The 18,833-nt window shown below is 47.7% G+C and overlaps 8 protein-coding genes across 8 annotated transcripts; 5 read left to right on the top strand and 3 right to left on the bottom strand.

The window, feature by feature from the left end:
• Positions 1–386: 386 nt before the first annotated feature.
• Positions 387–1,307, top strand: GGS25DRAFT_524773 (uncharacterized protein; the record flags this gene model as incomplete). Its single annotated transcript, XM_049264664.1, has 2 exons — positions 387–1,030; positions 1,085–1,307. The coding sequence occupies 2 exons, from the start codon at positions 387–389 to the stop codon at positions 1,305–1,307; spliced, it is 867 nt and encodes a 288-aa protein (XP_049114041.1).
• Positions 1,308–2,526: 1,219 nt separating this feature from the next.
• GGS25DRAFT_534197 (uncharacterized protein) lies at positions 2,527–4,862 on the top strand (the record flags this gene model as incomplete). The annotated part of the gene is made up of 2 exons (XM_049265740.1): positions 2,527–2,750; positions 2,858–4,862. 2 exons carry the CDS (start codon positions 2,527–2,529, stop codon positions 4,395–4,397), a joined length of 1,764 nt encoding a protein of 587 aa, XP_049114040.1. The 3' UTR covers positions 4,398–4,862.
• On the bottom strand, positions 4,684–6,488 carry GGS25DRAFT_504340 (ribonucleotide reductase inhibitor-domain-containing protein). The gene has a single exon (XM_049262128.1). The coding sequence runs from the start codon at positions 6,033–6,035 to the stop codon at positions 5,133–5,135; it is 903 nt and encodes a 300-aa protein (XP_049114039.1). The 5' UTR covers positions 6,036–6,488; the 3' UTR covers positions 4,684–5,132.
• A 757-nt stretch (positions 6,489–7,245) lies between these two features.
• GGS25DRAFT_422493 (ribosomal protein S27-domain-containing protein) lies at positions 7,246–8,377 on the bottom strand. The gene is made up of 3 exons (XM_049258584.1): positions 8,244–8,377; positions 7,911–7,973; positions 7,246–7,839 (listed from the first exon to the last, which is right to left on the bottom strand). The coding sequence occupies exons 1-3, from the start codon at positions 8,244–8,246 to the stop codon at positions 7,657–7,659; spliced, it is 249 nt and encodes an 82-aa protein (XP_049114038.1). The 5' UTR covers positions 8,247–8,377; the 3' UTR covers positions 7,246–7,656.
• Positions 8,378–8,686: 309 nt separating this feature from the next.
• On the top strand, positions 8,687–9,854 carry GGS25DRAFT_504336 (thioredoxin-like protein). Its single transcript, XM_049262127.1, has 2 exons — positions 8,687–8,908; positions 8,968–9,854. The coding sequence occupies exons 1-2, from the start codon at positions 8,844–8,846 to the stop codon at positions 9,692–9,694; spliced, it is 792 nt and encodes a 263-aa protein (XP_049114037.1). The 5' UTR covers positions 8,687–8,843; the 3' UTR covers positions 9,695–9,854.
• Positions 9,855–10,164: 310 nt separating this feature from the next.
• Positions 10,165–12,466, top strand: GGS25DRAFT_504335 (uncharacterized protein). Its single transcript, XM_049262126.1, has 2 exons — positions 10,165–10,922; positions 11,004–12,466. The coding sequence occupies exons 1-2, from the start codon at positions 10,414–10,416 to the stop codon at positions 12,169–12,171; spliced, it is 1,677 nt and encodes a 558-aa protein (XP_049114036.1). The 5' UTR covers positions 10,165–10,413; the 3' UTR covers positions 12,172–12,466.
• Positions 12,467–14,499: 2,033 nt separating this feature from the next.
• Positions 14,500–15,163, top strand: GGS25DRAFT_422360 (uncharacterized protein). Its single transcript, XM_049258581.1, has one exon. The coding sequence runs from the start codon at positions 14,744–14,746 to the stop codon at positions 15,107–15,109; it is 366 nt and encodes a 121-aa protein (XP_049114035.1). The 5' UTR covers positions 14,500–14,743; the 3' UTR covers positions 15,110–15,163.
• Positions 15,164–15,599: 436 nt separating this feature from the next.
• Positions 15,600–18,234, bottom strand: GGS25DRAFT_422420 (acetyl-CoA synthetase-like protein). The gene is made up of 3 exons (XM_049258583.1): positions 17,934–18,234; positions 15,670–17,644; positions 15,600–15,616 (listed from the first exon to the last, which is right to left on the bottom strand). Exons 1-2 carry the CDS (start codon positions 18,126–18,128, stop codon positions 15,782–15,784), a joined length of 2,058 nt encoding a protein of 685 aa, XP_049114034.1. The 5' UTR covers positions 18,129–18,234; the 3' UTR covers positions 15,600–15,616; positions 15,670–15,781.
• Positions 18,235–18,833: the final 599 nt, after the last annotated feature.

Here is an 18,833-nt window from a genome sequence, read left to right as displayed (position 1 = left end):
TCCTAAGTAGGTAGATGACTCACGAACGAGGACATAGTCGAGCTGCCGCAATATCAGCAAGGTTTCTCGTATACCACGGTCGTAAACATGATTTGCTCTCTCTCTTGATCCCCAACATCCTTGCAGCCAATCTGTGGTAAGGTCGGCCCAATCCAGCACTTCATCGTGCAGGTCGTACACTGCCCGCCCTGCCTCCTGACCACTTATTCAAGGCGGAAAGTGCTGTTCGCGCCTCATACCAAGTTCAGATCCTTCCAGCTTCTCTTACACATCAGTCTTAAATACCCCGCCCAACACCAAGCCTACTTGTGGCCCTATCTTCAGCGGACAAAATAGACACCATAGCTGTGCTCGAATACCGTACTACTGCTTGATATTAGTCAAACATGACAGACAGACTATTGAGGCAGGGGGGAAATTCCCATTCCCGGACCGCAACTCATGTCCACGCAAGCACTCATCCTTACCTACAAGTAGGCCAACCCAGCCCTGGACCGAGGAACTTTCATGCATTCGGAGGTCATAGTCCCTACCCTTCCTCCTTGGACGACGACCTATACTCCGACTATACCAGTCCCACCAACACCTACGGGAGTGTCACCGGGACTTCGACATCCTGGGCTAGTTCTGATTTCCCGGCGGCGGCGGGCTACGACCCGGCTTCGACCAACACCATACATCCATATGCGGGCGCTTCTGCAACAACACATAACCCACAACTAAATGATCTTACACTGGTTGGTGCATGGAATGTGCCCACTGGTAGATACGACGGCTATGCACGGAGCAGCCCCCGCGACCTTTACTCGAGCTTCGCATCGTCATCTGAGCGCGTCTCAAGGACCTGGCAACCGAATGTTGCGATGGACGAAGGCGAAGATGATGGCAATATCAATGATAATGGCGTAGATGCACCTGGCCCGAACGAGCAGCCCACACAGGCAAGCTACCCCGTCGTCCGTACCAAAAAGAACCGTAAAGGTTCAATCGAGTCCATGTGGTCCGTCCTCAACAACCGCGGTTCCCTGCCGTAAGTGTCCGATAGGGGAAGGATAAAGAGCCAGTTAGCTGACGTTTCGAACAGGGACCTGCTGCAAGACACGGCGAAACAACTTGAAAGAACGCAAGCTATCCGCTACAGCCAACACGCGGAGGAACGCAACATCGCCTGGCTCGGAAGCAACGAAGAACCGTGGTGTGCTCTGGGAACGCCCCACGGGAGCAGTAATATCTCCAGTCCATATGGCCACTTCTTCATGCCCCCCTCGCACGTTGATGCAGAAGATGAATATGATTTAGAGTTATGAAAGTGATATATCAACGGCGGGAGAAGGAATACTTGATAGCTTTCTGGTAGATGCTGAGTAGGATACCTGAGCCGTCTTGCCAGACGCCCCCCCTCCCCTTTCTAAAATGGGTGGCTATCCTATTACTTTGAGCAAGTGGCGTTGGAGTCTAGGCTATGGAAACTATAATTATGGCGTAAGATGTGTTTGGAAAAGGGAAACCAGATGTTATTTGGGATTTGACTAGCGAAGAGATACCAGGGAGGTCATTTGGAAAGTCAAAAGGATTGATATATTACCACCTTAGCACACCGCTTGTCGGTGGCACCCATCTAGGGGTAGCAGAGGAGGACCTTTTTTCAGGTCCATTAATTACCCCAGCAGATAGTCACATTGATATATTCATTTTCATACCTACGAGCCAACCCTCCATGTGATTAATCTAGATGTTTGTCATACACAAGACGGTAGATCATTGATTATAGACTGGAGATATATCTCAGGCAAGTGGCAACGAGTGGCAGCCTATATGTGCTCTTGTGTGACACTTTTGATTCTAGTGGTCCAGCCCGATATATCAGGGGCATCCAAATCCTCCAGAGGTGAGCATATTTGAGGCAAAAGTCTTTTCAGCTAGGTTAGAATAGTTGGAGCAAAGTCAGGCCTATTAAAACCACCATTGGTATCAAGCCGGCATGGTTGTATTTTGGGGCACAGCCAGTCTTTAAATTTTCAGCCAATCGTGTTGTGGTGATCAGCAAGCTAAGCCTCCAAGAGCTTATTACTACGGTATTATATTAGTAGATGAAGAAAATGGCAACGAGGCCAAGTCGATTATGGTACTTATGAGAAGTATTTCACACACACCACGATGAATAATGACTACCTACACATGTATTATAAGACGAGCTTATGGTAATTCAGTTAGTTTGTGAGTTGACAGGCTCAGTTTTGGAGTTCAAAGCCAGGTACATACATATCTAGTATGCATTAAATGGGTATATATGTCTACTTAGCTATCTAGGGTAGGCCTTAAAAAGATATATGCAGTAATTCAGCCTAAATTATAACGTAATCTCTTTGCTAGCATTTGTATCTACTACCTAGTAGTTACATAAGTTACCTAGGTAGTTAATAAATTCATAAATTCATAAATTAATTCAATGTTACGACTTGAATTCTTGTACTTTAATCAGGCTACCAACAAAAAACACAAGCACTTGTCAATCTGTCAACCACCATGGCATCAAAACGCGCAGCAGAATTTGAAGCGGACGAGGCTCCCAGGAAACGTCGCAATCAGAGACACATAAAGTCTTCCAAGTCACACTCGACCATCGATCCGAATTATGGCCAACGGTCTATTTTCGGTGACCTCGAATGCCTCACCACTGCACCAACAGGTGACAGTGACTTGGACTGTGAGGATGATGCTGAAGCAATGGCATACCTCAAATCTGTCAGGTAAGCTCACCATTTTTAGATACCTCGCTCTTTCTTAGAACTTGCGTAGCTAAACCAAAACTCCGATTTTATGCAGCAGGTGACTAATACTGATATGGTGAGTATAGAGTACAAGCATCAGCAATCCCACATGTGATTGCTGCTAGCAAAGCCGGTCCACAACCACCCCCCAAACCTCTTCCGAAGCCTTTAGGTGATTCTTGCGACCAAGACGAAAACGAAGACGGAGATACAGAACCTCTCGATCGGAGCATTTATCAGAACGGGACGGGCGATTTCAGAGGATACTACCAAGACGGAGCGTATATCGCCTATCCACCAGGCTACTTTGATCAGGACGAGAATGAAGTTGAAGAAGAGTATGGAGAAGAAGACTATCAAGACGAGAACTGCGGCGACGAAGAAGGCGAGCAAGCAGAAAAGGGAGACGCTCCAGAGCTAGAATACGAAGACGAATCAAGCCTCGAGTCCAGTGAAGATGGCCCACATAATAGCAATTCAGACGAGATCCGCGAAGCCTACTTCACATCCCTCGTCAACCGATACGTGGCATTGCGCAAAGTCCTCCATACCGATCCACCGCGCCACCTTCTCGAATCCCTCCCCATCTCGAACCCGACTGAAGTAAGCGGGTTTGGGCACTCGACCGATGCGTTCGTTAAGTGGAGCGGTCGCCTCAGGGGCACGGATCCACTACCTGCTCAAATCGCGAGCATGCACAAGGATAGTGTCTTTCGACTATTGCGCGTCATCCTAATCGGCAAGTTTCTACGCAAGAACCACCAGCTCTGGGTGCGTACCAGTAGATGGATATGGGCACTACTAGCACGCCTTCCCGACCGAGGCGAGCTCGACTACCAAGAGATTGGCTGGATTCGCGAACTGGGGAAGAAGGCGGTTCTGATGATGGTTAGTCTCTCCGAGATTGAAATTCTCAAAGAACACTACGAGGTTGGCGGCAGCAGTGCCGGAAGTCAGGTGGGAGATGAATTCAATCATGACGAAGGCATTGACGAAGAGCTAAGCCCGGACGATGGCTATGAGTACGATTCCATCGAGAATGATATCATCGACCCGAATACCCAACTTTCAGAAGGCCCGAACGGTGAGACAGCCAAGGATATTGAATCATCTGCCGAGGGCGAGGAGGTCATGGCTGGAAATACTGAGGGTACTAAAGCCAATCACGTGACTGATGCTGAGAACCCAGCTGCAGACGATATAATCCTAGAACCAGCAGACGTGGAGATGGAGATTGACTCAGATTCAGGGGAGGAAGGGGAAGTATTCGAAGAACCCCCGCGAGCACAAGAACCGCTAGCTGACATAGAGATGGCTAAGGAGCGCCTCCTCTCCCAGCTCAGGGCCCAAGACACGGACCCCAATACCGACGCTCTTGCAGACACAGACCCTGACGCAGGCGCAGAAGTAGAAGACGCCCCCCTCACCACCCTAGAGCAAGAAGCCTTCGCAGCCCTCGACGCCGAGGAAGAAGAGAAGCAACAAGAGCTTCGTGAACAGACCTTGCGAGCTAGGATCAATGAGCGCGCTACGCTCAACATGATCCTCACGGTTGCCGGTGAGTTCTACGGACAGAGGGACCTTCTCGAGTTCCGGGACCCGTTTGGAGGACTGCAGGTTGAGTAGTAGGTAGTTAGGGTGGGTAGATGCCTTTGCTATGCCATGTGTACCTAGTAGGTAAAGACAGACAAGACTATAGACTGGGCCAGACTGCTCTGTTTTCCTCTTCTATCGAGGCTGGACTCGTTCAATGGCACCGCCAGCCACAGTACTTGAGGATAACATCATTACTACAGGTGGTATATACCGTAGGTAGGTAGGGTAGCAGAATACCTAAGCTGAGTGAATATGCATGCGCAAGTTCACAAAGTAGGTAGTCTCAGTCAAGAATAATACAATAATAATCATAATCATAATAGACAGAAGTCAATCTCGATTTGTTCTCATGATGATGATGATGCATGTCCCAAGATATGATACATGCCGGGAAAGTCATTTAAAACGAAAAATCAATCCCAATGACCCTCTAACCAACTTATTCTTCCTGCTGGTGGGCCTCATTGTGTAATGTTCCTCAAGTGAACCCCGGATCCAAGCATGAAGCCGGTCCTATCCTATCCTATCCTATCCTGGTGTGCAACGTACTGCATGCTGCGAGCCGCGCAACACAACCGATAGAAACTCCGTAGCGCCAGACGAGTAAATGCAAGTACCGGTAAAACTCCCTGCTTGCTAACTTGAAAATGTCAAATCTGAAAGAATACACACTTCTTAGAAGTCTTATCGTAACTATTCCTCAGCCTTCTCTTCTTTCCTGGATATTACATGAGTTCAATGCGAAAGTCGCATCGCCCCCACGGTTCAGACGTCGCTCATCTGACTATCCGTATATCCTAGTTCCGCCGCCTTGACCAGGAATTCTGCTTCCTCGAAGTCGTGCTCGGCATCATCGACTACCATTACATTTTCCTGGTCAGGGATCTGCGCTCGGAAACCGGCACCAAGTTTGCTCTGTCGAAATTTCGTCTTTCGTGGTACCGCCATGATGCGGCCATTGCTGGGGCCCCAGCCGACGGGTGCAAGGCTTCGGGGGCTTATTTCGCCATCAAAGTTGTCACGCCAAATGTTGACGTTGAGGCTGAGGCGGCCTGGGGTATCGGGTGTTTCATTTTCGTCCTCGGTGTAGGACCGTTTGCGCGTCTTCGCTGGCGAGAAGGCGGAATCGGTACTCTCGACCGTCTCTTGGCTGCTCGTCAGGCCGGGAACATCATCATTCATGCTGTCGTCGAGTGGTAGGCCGTTTACGCTAAGGACTGGCTGATACGTAGTGCTTGGTATAGATAGTGATGGTAAGTTCTCAGATTGAGTGTCTAGCCCGCCGACTCTATGGATTCCGCAGAAGGGGATCAGCTCGCGTGGTGTCGAGATAGCATTTGCTCGTGAGCGGCCTTCGCCCATGATCGTTGTTGATGCAGTTGGTACTCCAGAGTTTCCCTCGTCCCAAAGCGAGAAGGCGCTATAGTTTCCTGTTTTGTAGCCCTCGGGGACAGACTTGCGCACTCGCATTCCTACGGACAGAAGATTTGATTGCACGGATGCGGGTAGCTGAGGGCCGAGACTGGATGTGACCAGTGTTCTTGTGTTTTGATTGTTGATGGAAGGAGAGGGGGGCGATGCGCCGTTGCCAAAGAACGATGTGATCTGTCGCTGAGCAGGATCGCTTGCGGCGCCAGCGAATTGGCGCTTAGTTCGTGGTGCCGACATGGCTGAGCAGACGTATGCTGTATGGATTACGTTTCGATTGTGATACGGCCCACTTAGGCGGTTGGTGGGCTGCCTCAGATTCAAATATTGAAACGTGCAGCTTTATAGGTTAAGCTTTGACGATTTGGGATATCGTGATGATGCAATAGGATGCTGCTGAATTTTGGTCTCCGCAAACCTGCACTGCCAATGGGGGTGAACGAATGATTGGTAAAGTGTAAAAGAAGGAAAAAGAGATGGAGGGAAAATGATGATTGGGACTGGAGAGATAGGACTTGCGCAAACCAGTGATGACGTTGATGTCGCACGTATGTATTTAAATGATGGAAAGGAGGGATGGGGGATGGAGACTGTGGGTTTGGGGTTGGGGATAATAAAGCAAGATGCTATCAGGCGAGGTTGGGACGATTTGGGGGCTGATCAAGAAAGAACCTTGGAAGTGGGGGATGCGCGATGCGCGTAATTCGATCTTGCCAAGACCGTGTTTTACGCGTTTAATAGGGTCCAACCTTGAAGTTTCTGTTCAGCACAGAAGTACCTAGGTTAGGGTACTAAGTTATGTATAGTTACATATGTAATGCTTAGCAGCCTTAGCTCCCTCGATAATGTTCAACGTTAAAAAAACTTTAAACATTTAGTTATTGCAAGGTTTAATATTCATGGTACATACTGCATAGTACGATAGTAGTTGCTAGTATCCGTATAGTTATATGCATCAATGATACATTAGACACAGCTATTAGCCGGTGTTCTCTTTTCCTTTTCCTCAATGCCTTGACTCGATATAATATATAAATCATATACTACAGCTTTACGTCTTCATCATAACAAATATGTACCTACTCGAGAGTTTTAAAAGCAAATATCGAATTCCCCTTACTTGTACTGCATACTCTCAAGTTGGGTCTGATTGACTTTATGCTATACACTTTTTATATCAATGTTCCAAACACGCAAGCCAAACTTTTATAGATTATTTCAAATATTCAAGATCAAAAGGACATGCATATAGTTCAGATTCAAAGTACAATCCAGGCTTAAAATTCAGTGGTGCATGCATAATAATTCGGAGACATATTTAGACCGCTGGTTACTCTGTCACGGTGAGCATATCATATCAACAACTTTGGTGGAACTCTGTGAATTCGCCTAATGCAGTGAGAATAACGACCACTGCATTTGGGTATGTAGCGATCCTCAATCAGTGTTCCACGTCCTCACATCTCAAGGGAACCCCTTGCAGGGTAGAACTCAGACGATGCTCATATGGAAAACCATTTCCAGCTATCCACCCATGCAGTAACTACCGGCCTGCCTATGTCCGAAGGGTGACGACTGCGTAATACACAAGGCGAGAAAACGGAAAAATCAATCGCGAAGAAACAGTTGATGCAAGATATCAGGACCCCAAACGCCCCTTTTATATTAAGGTTCTTTTTGGTATCCGTCGCCTATCTGCAATGACGTAAAGGGTCGTAATGGAAGTCGATTTAAGTCCGAAAGACATGATGCCAGGTTTTTTTCATGCGTCCATTCCGTGAGAGTGCCTTGCAGATATCCGAACCCTACCATGAAGTCGTGACCAATGCCCAAGAACGAAGAAAACACGAGGCGAAATCCTCTACTTTCTTCGGAAAGAGCAGCCCTCAGTTAATCTAGCCTTGCCACCAGTAGGCTGGCATAGGACGGTGGTGCATCCTTGGCAGATGACGACGGTCTGGGCGTGGGAGAACACCGTAGTGATGGTGAAGCAACCAGGGCACTTGACATCCATGAAGAAGGATCGGGGAGTGGGGACCAAGGTCTATCACATTCAATATATTAGTTCGGAAATATTTTTAATCGAGGGTTTTGATGGCTGCGAGGGTATCGTACCTTGAGCTTGTGCTTCTTAGCCTCGGCAGCCGGGCTGGGGTTGAGCAGATCAACGGCGAGAACCTAGCGAAAATTTTGTCAGCATCACATTCGAATTTAGAGACGCGCATATAAATAGCAATCGATCAGTTATCGTAAGTCGTCCGCCTTAACCGCACTGGCATATATCTTCGGTGGCAGATAAAGTTGGGTTGTTTCTCGATTAAAGTCGTTATAGGGAGAGGTATTGAAGGTATCGATGGTCGACGAAGGTAAGATAAAAGTTGCGGTGGCTGACGGATTACGATAATTTGATCGTGTGTGAAGGAATAGACAGAATGGTGGGAGACTTACCATCTTGTCTAGTCGTCAAGAAGAGTTTCTTGAATGATAGATTGGCAAGCAGTGAATTTGGTTGAACAAAATCTGAAGATCTGAACGATGGCAGACTTTTTGTATGTTGCTTGCGATAGTCGATGGTTGAAGATTGAGGGGAAGAGGTTGTTGTGGAAAATGGAGATTAAAAAAGTTCGTTTAGCATATTTCGGGAGAGGCGGATTTTGGTTGGGCAGAATTGCAACTGGTGCGAACGTTTACTAGGACCCTTCTGGCAGAGACCCTAATCAAGGTTAGCGTTGAGGAGGGCTAGGGCTTTGTGCAATCCACCAGTTCTGACTAAGGCTGGATTCCGAACAGCCTGAAAACACCTGTCAGTCTTGGCAAAAAAAAGAACCAGCTGCCAGCATAAGTGGAGATATCCCTGTTCTTATCGTTACTGATTAGGAATTCTTGGAGGGGTTGAACTTTAAGTTGCTACCTTAAATGTTAATGACTCGGTAAGAAGTACATGCATGTAACTTGACTCCTGACTTTTATCAAGCTACATACAATAAACAAACATTATTTTCTCTATTTTCCATTTATATTTTTACGAATACTAAAACTTTAGACAAGATGTCTGCACCGGTAGAGCAGCGCGTAGCTGTTCCTGTTGATGACCCCAATGCAGATACTGAATGGTATAGCCCAGATAGCAATTCATTCTATAACTTACGGCTTGTCCCTAACAATTATATAGGAATGAAATACTCCGCAAGCATAAAATCATCCCTGAAAAGCCTCCATCACCTACACCTATGATCGAGGAGGCTATATTAGAAGGCCGCCGAATTGCATATGAGAACAGATTGGAAGGGAAGGAGCTGGATGAGCTCGATGCCTTGGAAGATGAAGAAGATGAGGCTTTCTTGGAGCAATATCGACAAAAGCGAATACAAGAGTTGAACAGCTTAACCAAGAAGGCGATACACGGCACAGTCTACCCAATATCAAAACCGGAATATTCGCGCGAAGTTACTGAAGCATCTAACAACGGGCCTGTCTTCGTCCACCTTACTGCTTCCTTAGGAACCAACGTCGAGTCTAGAGTTCTAACAGAGCTCTGGATGCAGGCAGCAAAGGAATACGGCGAAGTCAAGTTCTGTGAGATCAGAGCTGACAAAGCAATTGAGAACTACCCAGACCGAAATTGCCCAACTATTCTTGTGTATAAGAACGGCGATATCGTAAAGCAAATAGTCACTCTTGTGACTGTAGGTGGTGTTCGAATGAACATGATGAATATTGATGACTTGCTTGTTGAAGTGGGGGCGGTCAATGAGAAGGATATGAGGGTTGTGAAAAGGAAAAGAGATGCCGAAGACGCCAAAGAAGAAGAGCACATGAGCAAAGGTATCAAGAGTGGAAATTTGAGACACGCAAACGCTAAGGACGATGACGATGATGACGATGATGACTGGAATTGAAGGCATATACAGCGTGGGCTAGGTTTTTCAGTGTCTCAAAAAAGTAACCAAAGTATAATATTCTATAATAGTCAGAACAAATTCGATTCGATACCGAGAACTCAGACAAGTCAAACATCTGCATGGAAGAATTCTTGGAGAGTATAATAATATGCATCCGTAGCTACTAACTAGGTTACCTAGGTTAGACATAACTATGTGAATGCATACTACAATGACTACCTACTAGGTAGTACATAGGTAGTCAGGCATATGTACCAGGAAATGTACTACTAGGTACATAGGTACAATACCTAGTAGCTGGCTGCTGGGGAATATGTAAGTACTAGGTACCCCAGAATAATAGCTTTGGCGAATCGGGTTCAATAAAGGCAAAATCTATGGACCCACAGGGATCTAGCCTCAAGTCGCGTTTTCCCCATGTGGAAAGTGGGCTCTAATGTGACGCGCCTTCGCAAAGCTTCATTCGAAACTCAAATGCCCCATTGATCCTCTCGTGTTTACCCCAATTCGAAAGTTACTTCATTGTTAGGGTAGTCAATGTATAAACCTATATATTGATTTACAGTCTCTCGCAACAATTTCTTCATTCAGCCATCAGTTCATTCAATTCTCAGACAATCTATATTATTTCTTTCTTGTTCTAATTTTAAATCAATACCTACCGAGGTTTCTAAATTCGGTATACATCATTTACCCTCACAGCCTCCCTAACTACAATGAGTGAAGAACCAACACTCCCTCCATTGCCCGCCATTGCTTGGGATTCCGGGACTCAATCTTTTGCCAATACCAGAAAACGCGTTCGCAATCGAGAATTTGCGATATCAGCAGTATCTGACTCTAGTGACCCAGCCGTATTTTCTAGTGATGATGACCCTCATGTAGAAAACTATGCTGGAGGAAGACATCGAAAGAAGCGTTATGTTGGTTCTTGGTTCCAACAGCACCCTACTTCATCCGACTCGACATTTGTTGAGCCACCACGGCCTTTACAAAAAGTAAATAGAACCTTTCAACGTCAGTTTGACAGCGGTGTATGGATGGGGAGCGACAATTCTATAGATATGGAAGATGATCCAGGCTTATCTACCAACATGTCTGCTGAATCTAGCTTGCCACCACACAGCCATGCTCGGCCCATGGCAAACATCTCTCCTAGCGAAAAGAGAGCTCGTGAGATCATACAGAATGCCATAGTCAATGAAAATCCCATCGTTGACTTCTCGTAAGTAATCACCCTCATCCAAAAGCCAGTACTAAATAGTTGTAGCGCATGGAAAGACGTATACTAATGGATCGACTGCAGCACCTCTAACCTCGAAAGTATATCTAACGCAACTATATCACAACTCTCCATATTTGACACCATGCCCTTAATAGATGAATCCTTTCCGTTTGCCTCCAAGGCAGCGTCCATGGAGCTTTATTTATCAAACAACCCACTTTCGCGTGCCCCTGGGGCTATATTCAACCTTGAGAATTTGGTCCACCTTAGTCTCCGAAACACTCAGATTACCGAGCTTCCTCCCAGCATTCGAAATTTACGTAATCTCGAGACTTTGAATTTGTCTCTCACTCGTCTTCGATGCCTGCCGGGTGAACTCCTAGATTTGATGAGGTTCCCCTCTAAGCTTCAGACTTTACGCATACACCCCAACCCATTCTACCGTCCAGATCATTTCACAGGGCAATTTGACGAGCAGGATGTTTGGGATGAGTCGTTGCGCGATGATGTTTTGCTTCTGGAAGAGAGAACGTTCGCAGAGGGCTCTATCTTGCGAGTTTGGCTCGACAAAAATGATGTGCCTTCTGCGAGTGACTCGTGTTCAACATCCACCGAGCCGGGCAGCCACTGGTGGTCGGGAAATGCGCTTGCACGCTCTCCGATTCAGTACAGCGATAGCCGAGGGGTGATCGTCTCCAAATTCCAGCTGCCGCAGCCAGGGTCTACCCATTTGGTCATACAAACCGAAGACTTGGAATCATCACCCTCACCTCCACGCTATCTACGGGGCCGGTTCGCGGCAGACAGTTGTCAAAGTAGCGTTCCGTCGTTGTTTGAACTGGCCCTCCAATCATGTGCTAAGACTGGTCAGCTTCGTGAGCTGCCATCCTATCTTCCCTCAAACGCACCCCCGCACTTTTCCGAGGTCCTCGACCGTATTGCTGAGCAAAGTGAAGAAAATGCCAATTGCGGCGATCTACCCTGCTCAATATGTGGACGGCGAGTAATGATGCCCATGACCCAATGGATTGAATGGTGGCAGCTAGCAGGTACAATTAGGTTCAGGGGCGGGAATGCATGGGCCAAGATAGCCCTAGGCAATGGTAGCCACGAGTGCGCAATACCCTTCCTCCGACGTGGCTGCTCGTGGAAGTGTGTGCCGAAGGCGATGAAACATGGAGATAAACTGCCAGGAACGTTGAGAAGCAGCGTGGAAAGACCAGAGTTTGAAATGGAGATGAATTCCTGATTAATTCATTCCTCAAAACAAATAGAATAAGCAAATAGTACCTATGATCACATCTACTAACATAGCGCAAACTTGTGACCATGAATCGAAAGCTTTATAACCAGCGACCCCTAGGATATCCTAATTCATGGATCTCCCTAGGTTAGCTCAATATCGGTCCTGAATCGGGTTCAGCTCGAGGACCGGACATATTACAACACTCACTCGGATACACCAAGTGCTGAAAGGGCTGACACGTTTATGAACCGGTTCAACCTCAAGCTCGGTGAGATGGGGTGAATGTGTCGGTTTAGTGCCTACCTACCTAGGTAGGTATCCATATGTAACCCGACGCCTCCAAAGACATAGCACAAGCTTGTACGTGTCTTACTATGTAGTATCATGAACGTTGCCTTACAGGCAAGGAAAATCAGATAGATACGTACCCTACCTACCACATCTACCATAATCTAGCCTTGTTGCCTTACTTTGCGTATCAAGTGTAGATCGGCACACCCACGCGATACACAGGTAATATATCCCGACTCCGTTATCCCCCCCATTTTGTAGTCTGCCGTATAGCCGTCCGGTGCCGAGATAATATCGGCGGCGGGTTGGGTTATTCAAGGCTGCGATGTGTGCTGCCCGAACAAAACCAGTGACCTGCCTAGTGGTGTAGTAATACTATATAGCCTTGGAGGTATGTAACAGTACCTTAGGCACCTAGGTTAGGTAGTTAGGTAGAGGTATGATATAATCGTGGCCTGGCCGTGAGAACTGGTTACGATCTTACGATCACATATGACAAAGAGGTTGCACCACTGGGCTAGACAGATCACGGGCTCGCCTTGCCCATCGCGATCGGCTGCCGTCCTCGCACATATTGGGAAAAGGCAACCAGAACGTGTACCTGTTCTGAGGTCGCCTTGCGGATGTACATGTGTTTGGGGATTCCCTGGGTAGTGTGTACATCAGGTATATTACTTTCCATACTTACCTTAGGCAAGGCAGATATATGTATACCAAGTTGGTAGGCATCTACCGAGATAAAACCGCTCGTTGGGTGTTCCACATCCATCGGCTAGCGTCTACCTCCTTGTCCTCTCCTTATAACAAGATAAGCAGGTTCCCGCTCGATGCCTAGAGAGGGAGTATCGATCGAGTTCCCCGACGTGTTTCAAGGTCGGTCAGTCGGTCATACCAGATATGTACCTCTTTCTTAATGTTTCTAAAGGGGCTACCTAACTCAAGACAAAGAAAAAGGGAATTCTCCATGTTTCCTTGGAAGCTAGAAAAGTTCACTTCGATGGTGGTTGGTGGTTGGTGGTTGTCGTTGATCTAGAACGCATTCGAGTTACCAATTAGCGATCACTAATATAGGATTTGCCATGCGCTAACCGATTAGAAAAGTGCGTGCATGCAGAAATGCTGTGTAAGAATCTGATCACGTCGCCAGGGCTCAGGCCTTTACCCGCGATGGTTGTACAATAGATGGTGAATGCATACTAGGAGGGTAGTACATATATTTCTGGTAAACAATAGTCAGCCCTGCACTGATATCTATGGTATTACTCGCTCTATGTTCTATGCATAATGTTCGAAAGGGTACATAAGGCGCTGATTCATACCTCGCCGGCGTTAATCGGACAAAAGAGTGCTTACCTTACCTGCTTATCAAAGCCCTGTCAGCTTTTCTTTATTTTTTTTTTTTTTTTTTTTTTTTTTTTTTTTTTTTTATCTATCGCCGAATCCCCCCGTCAATATTGAGACATGTGATGCAAGAAAAAAAAAAAAGAAAATGGAGCCTCATCCCGATAGTACCGGGCACATGGTATAAAAGTTGCTTCCGGAACTCCGGAATGCCCTCACCCACCCTTTTCTCAACCTAACCTACCTATGCTTTGCCCTGCTTACAGAGCATGAAAGTGTCGGCCATGACCACCTGCCTAGTGGGCGCTTCTCCCATGAGGCAATCGCGAGGATCCTGCGGGCCTTTTCAAGAAACGGGCCCCATGTGGCCCACCAACATCCATCCGTTGATGACCACCTCGGGTAACATTATATATACACATTCCGAGCTTTCCGATGGTCGCTGCCTTCTCTGACTACCTACCGACCTACTTTATAGGTGCCCATGTAGGTAAGAAAGTAGGTAGGTATTTAATGTGTGTATGGCCTGCCCGCCAGTGCTTACACACATCAGACTAGGTAGGTTAGCTCTTTCTATGTGAACTATCTAGATGAGCCCCCCCCCTGAGAGGGAAGCAGCAAGTGTGCTTCCTCTTGTTAGTTTGCTTAGAAGAAGATATTAATTAAAAATACTCCAAAATCGAAAGGGCATGTAAGTCGAAATACTGAACCGTCTTGTTTATTCCTTACTCCTCAAAGAATAAAACAAATAAAAAATACTCCTATTATTTCGCCTCCCTTTAGTTATTTCTCTCTCTCTCTCTTTCTCTCGGGGATTACCTAAGAGCTACGGCTCGGCCCTAGAGACTCGGCCCTACCATCAGCATCATCAGTATCATCGTCGTCATTCATCTTTACCCTTCCACCCACTACATCCCTCCCCCAAAAGGAAGAACCACCACCCATGTCCACCACCACCACCACCACCAAACTCGCGTCCCTAGCCCGCTGGGCGCGCCTGAAGAAGTACCGCATCGAGGTGACCTACGGCGTGTACGTCTTCACGCCGGCTGAGAAGTTCGTCTTCTGGACCGTCTTCTGCCTGCTCTTCACCGCCATCTCTTTCGCCGCCTTTCTTTTCACTCGCCGGAACGTCCTGCTGCTGGTCAGGTACTACGCTGCCTGGTATGTCGGTGGCAACGGTGGCGGTGGCGGCATCACTGGTGGTGCGATCTCTTCAGGCATGATGCGCAACAGTGATGCGTTGGGTGAGGGTGTGGCGTCGCTGGCCGAAAGGATGGGGGGCGCGGCGAACTCGCAGGGGCCGTGAGGGCTCCGCTTCGCTATTCGCCTACCTATCTACCTAGGTCACTACGTAGGCATGGATCGGCTATCTATGGAAAGGGGGACCGGAAGCAGAGAATGCCGACAGTATATCTATGGAATATGCTTCATGAAAGAGTCGATGCGTGAAAATCTCGAATTCACATGCAGTCCAAACCTGTCTTCCATCGCGGCCTCTACCGTCATCATAGTTTCCCCCCTTGGTAATGGACGAACTTCCCGGCAATGAAGCTGTGGAAGCCTCATAGACCCGGTTACGTTGGGAAGGATACTTAGAAGGTGTTTACGGAACGAAGGCTTTTGAAGTCTTGATTTCATCTTTGCTTTTTCTGTGTTGGTAGCAATCATTGTAGGTTCTCGTGGCTACCTAATCGTTGCATTATGGAGTGGTTGGATAGGAGCCTTTGATAGATACCCTTTCGTTCAAAAGGCGTTGGGTCGGTGGTTGACTTTTTTATTTTGGCTGGAATACCCGCTTGGTCTCTTCTCCTCACTACAGCATATCAGATACATCCATCGTATTGCTTCCTTAAGATACATAAATACCTGAATACTTGAATTATGCTGGTTCCTATTTGATGATATATCAACCGTCCACTTATTAACGAATATGAACACGCACACTCAAGGACGACGCTCCGGATATCTGGCCACCTACCTAAGTATCAATATTTAACGGCCCCTTCACCAACTGCCTCAACGTATCCTTTTTTATCTTGCCACTCGCCGTCTTAGGGAAGTCATCGGTCCAGAAGATGTGTTTGGGGGCGAGATGGTTAGAGAGGGATTCCCTAACCCAAGCCCTCACTCCTTCTTCCTCCAACACCCCCTTTTCTTTCCCACCTCCTCCTTTCTCAACCCCTTTTATGTCTGTTGTGCCTATGTAGTGGCCACCCGTAGTCCGCACACCATCATGCACCGCAATAACCGCGCCGACAGCCTCGCCGTACCTTTCGTCGGGAACGGCGACGACGCTGACCTCGCGAATGAGTGGGTGCGTCATAAGCACGGATTCTATCTCGAGGGGGTGAATGTTTTCGCCGCCACGGATGATCAGATCCTTGATGCGGCCCGTGATCTCCACGAACCCCTCCTCGTCCATGCGCGCCTCGTCGCCTGAGTACATCCACTGTCTCTTTCCCTCGCCATGTTCCCCTTCCTCCCACACCAAATCTTTCGCTGACGACGACGAGTAATACCCTCGCATAAGCAGATACCCTGACGAGGCCAACTCGCCCCTTTCCCCGCGCGCAACAATCTTTGACCGGTCGTTACGGTCGACAATCTTCACGGCCGTGTGCGGCATTACCTTCCCGACGGTCCCTGTGCGCTTGTCCTCCGGGTCGAGCGGGGACGTCATGCAACTTATAGGGCTGGTCTCCGTCATGCCATAGCCAATGACCAGTTCCTGTAACCCGAGATTCTCGCGGAGCCTCCGCATTAGCGGCCTTGGCACCGTGGAGCCTGCCGCGATTCCCTTCGTCAAGTTTCGGAAGAGCCCCGTCGAATTGTTGCCTTGGGTTGCTGGTGGTTTTGGTATGGTGGAGACGAATGCCGGGTTAAAGAGAAGCTCTAGCTCGTCGTTGAACATGGTAGGGACTCCGTATAAGCCGGTAGCGTCGAGAGCAGCGGCCATGCGGAGGGTAGCAGCGGGGTCAAAGGCCGGAGAGGGAAAGAGAATAGAGGCACCGGTTGTGGCGGTTGCCTGGAGCCCAAGAACGCAGCCGAAGCAGTGGAAGAGCGGAGGCGGGCAGACGATGCGGTCCTGGGGCTTGAGGCCCATGCGCGCAGCGATCAGGTAGCCGTTATTCAGGATGTTAGTGTGGGTCAGCATGGCAGCTTTTGGGAATGATGTCGTGCCAGATGTGAACTGTATATTGATCGTTTCCGAGGGCTCTAGAGGGGATTCAGGAGTTATGGAACGAGGGCCAGAGGAGTAAAAGAGTTCCACATAGGGTGTTAGTGAGCGTAGGTCCTGCAGAGGGGGGATGGCGACTTTCGGGTGCGATGGCGTGTTATCTACCAGGACCACAGACTTCAGCGTAGGAACAGTCGGCGACTCGACGCTACTTCCGGTGAGATTGGGGATGAGCTTAGATAGCAGTTTTAGATTACTTTGACCGCGACCGGGCTTGTAGGCTAGGTCTGTGATGGCGCCGATGACCAGGACTTCCACTCCTAGCTGAGATAGCGCGGAGCTGAGTTGAAAGGCGTCGAAGGTCGGGTTGAGCGGAACCATGATGGCACCCAATTTGAAGATTGCGTAGGTTAAGACGACATGTTCAGCAATATTGCTTAAACTAACAGCGACTCGGTCCCCCTTTTTCACACCCATAGACCTTAGCGAATGCGCCATCCTATTCGACTGAGCGTCGAGTTCTTCATAATTCAATGTAGTTGATTTCGATGATATAGTTGTGTCTGCTGTTGTAGGAGACCAGAATATCGCTGCGGGCCTATCTCCATTTTGTGAGACTACTTGAGCAAAGTGCTCTGGTATAGTATGGGTGAGCAACGGTGGCTACAAAATTAGTTATTATGAATTGATATCTTGCACTCTTGAAAATATAAATAATTGAGAATGATATAAAATCATAGTTGTAATCTTCATGCCCACAAGACCCAAATCTAGGATGTACACGCCAATGTTTATGAATATCGGTACCCCTAAGTGAAACGAGAGTCTCTATATGCATACGTACTTGGCAGTACAACCTACACAATCTCCTATCATGTATATAGTATGGGAAAGGACAATTGAATAGCTACCGAGATATTCAACAGGAATAAGAGAGGGAATAAAGACTTACTTCTTTTGGGCCCTCTGCATAACTTAAACTCGATCTCGATCTAGACGAACTAGCAACGCCTTGTCGCGGATTTCGCATTCGCATAGAATATATCGGTACCGATAGCGTGTAACGCTGCATAGACCGATGACTCAATCTCCATCCACGTAGGTTATCGAGAGCCATCGGTCGAAGCGACGACGACGACGTCCACATCTTGAATATGTGAAGCTTCTCGGGCCTGTGTAGTCTGTCTCGTTCGCTGGGTACCCACTATATAGCTATTGAAGGTATCCCACGTTTTGGATGTTTCTACCCAGTTGCGATTGGATGTGTGATGTGATACGTTGCCCCGGAAGAGGACTTCAACCAAAGTAAGAGACCTAGATATACGAGTCCCGCCATTGTGGTAACGATGCAGGTTATATTTTATATATACTTGTGGGGGTTCTCCTCGGGTTGCTGAAGAGGAGAATGCGGGGAGGAATTTGAAGTCTGGACCCGTACATGGAATATGGACCGGGGATGTGGACTGCCAAGGTCAGGGGGAATCATTTTGAACGCCAGTGGAACCTTGGGATCCATCATCGATTCACTCATTACTGTTTTTTGGGGGGGGAGGGGGGCTTTTGGCTTTTTCTTTTGCTTTTTCATGGGTTCCATCCAAGGTTCTTGCTTCAACATATTACGCCACTTGATACATACCTGCCTTAGTGGTCTACTACATAACTTATGTAGGTAGTTATATACTATGTATATAGAGGATTGGGAACTGGGGCTGCGTCTCGAGCTTCTGTCGTGCCTATCTACCGTCCGTCGCGCATGGAAACACTTGCATACAGCTCCACCATCATCGTCACCATCACCATCACCGCATCGCATATTCCAAGTCTTGGCATAAAATTTGTTGAAGCAGGCTAA

Source organism: Hypoxylon fragiforme, assembly GCF_022984875.1.
Source record: "Hypoxylon fragiforme strain CBS 206.31 chromosome Unknown GGS25scaffold_8, whole genome shotgun sequence".
Lineage (NCBI taxonomy): Eukaryota > Fungi > Ascomycota > Sordariomycetes > Xylariales > Hypoxylaceae > Hypoxylon > Hypoxylon fragiforme.
The sequence above is the reverse complement of the archived record's forward strand: the minus strand, read 5'-3'. Positions and strand labels throughout refer to the sequence as shown.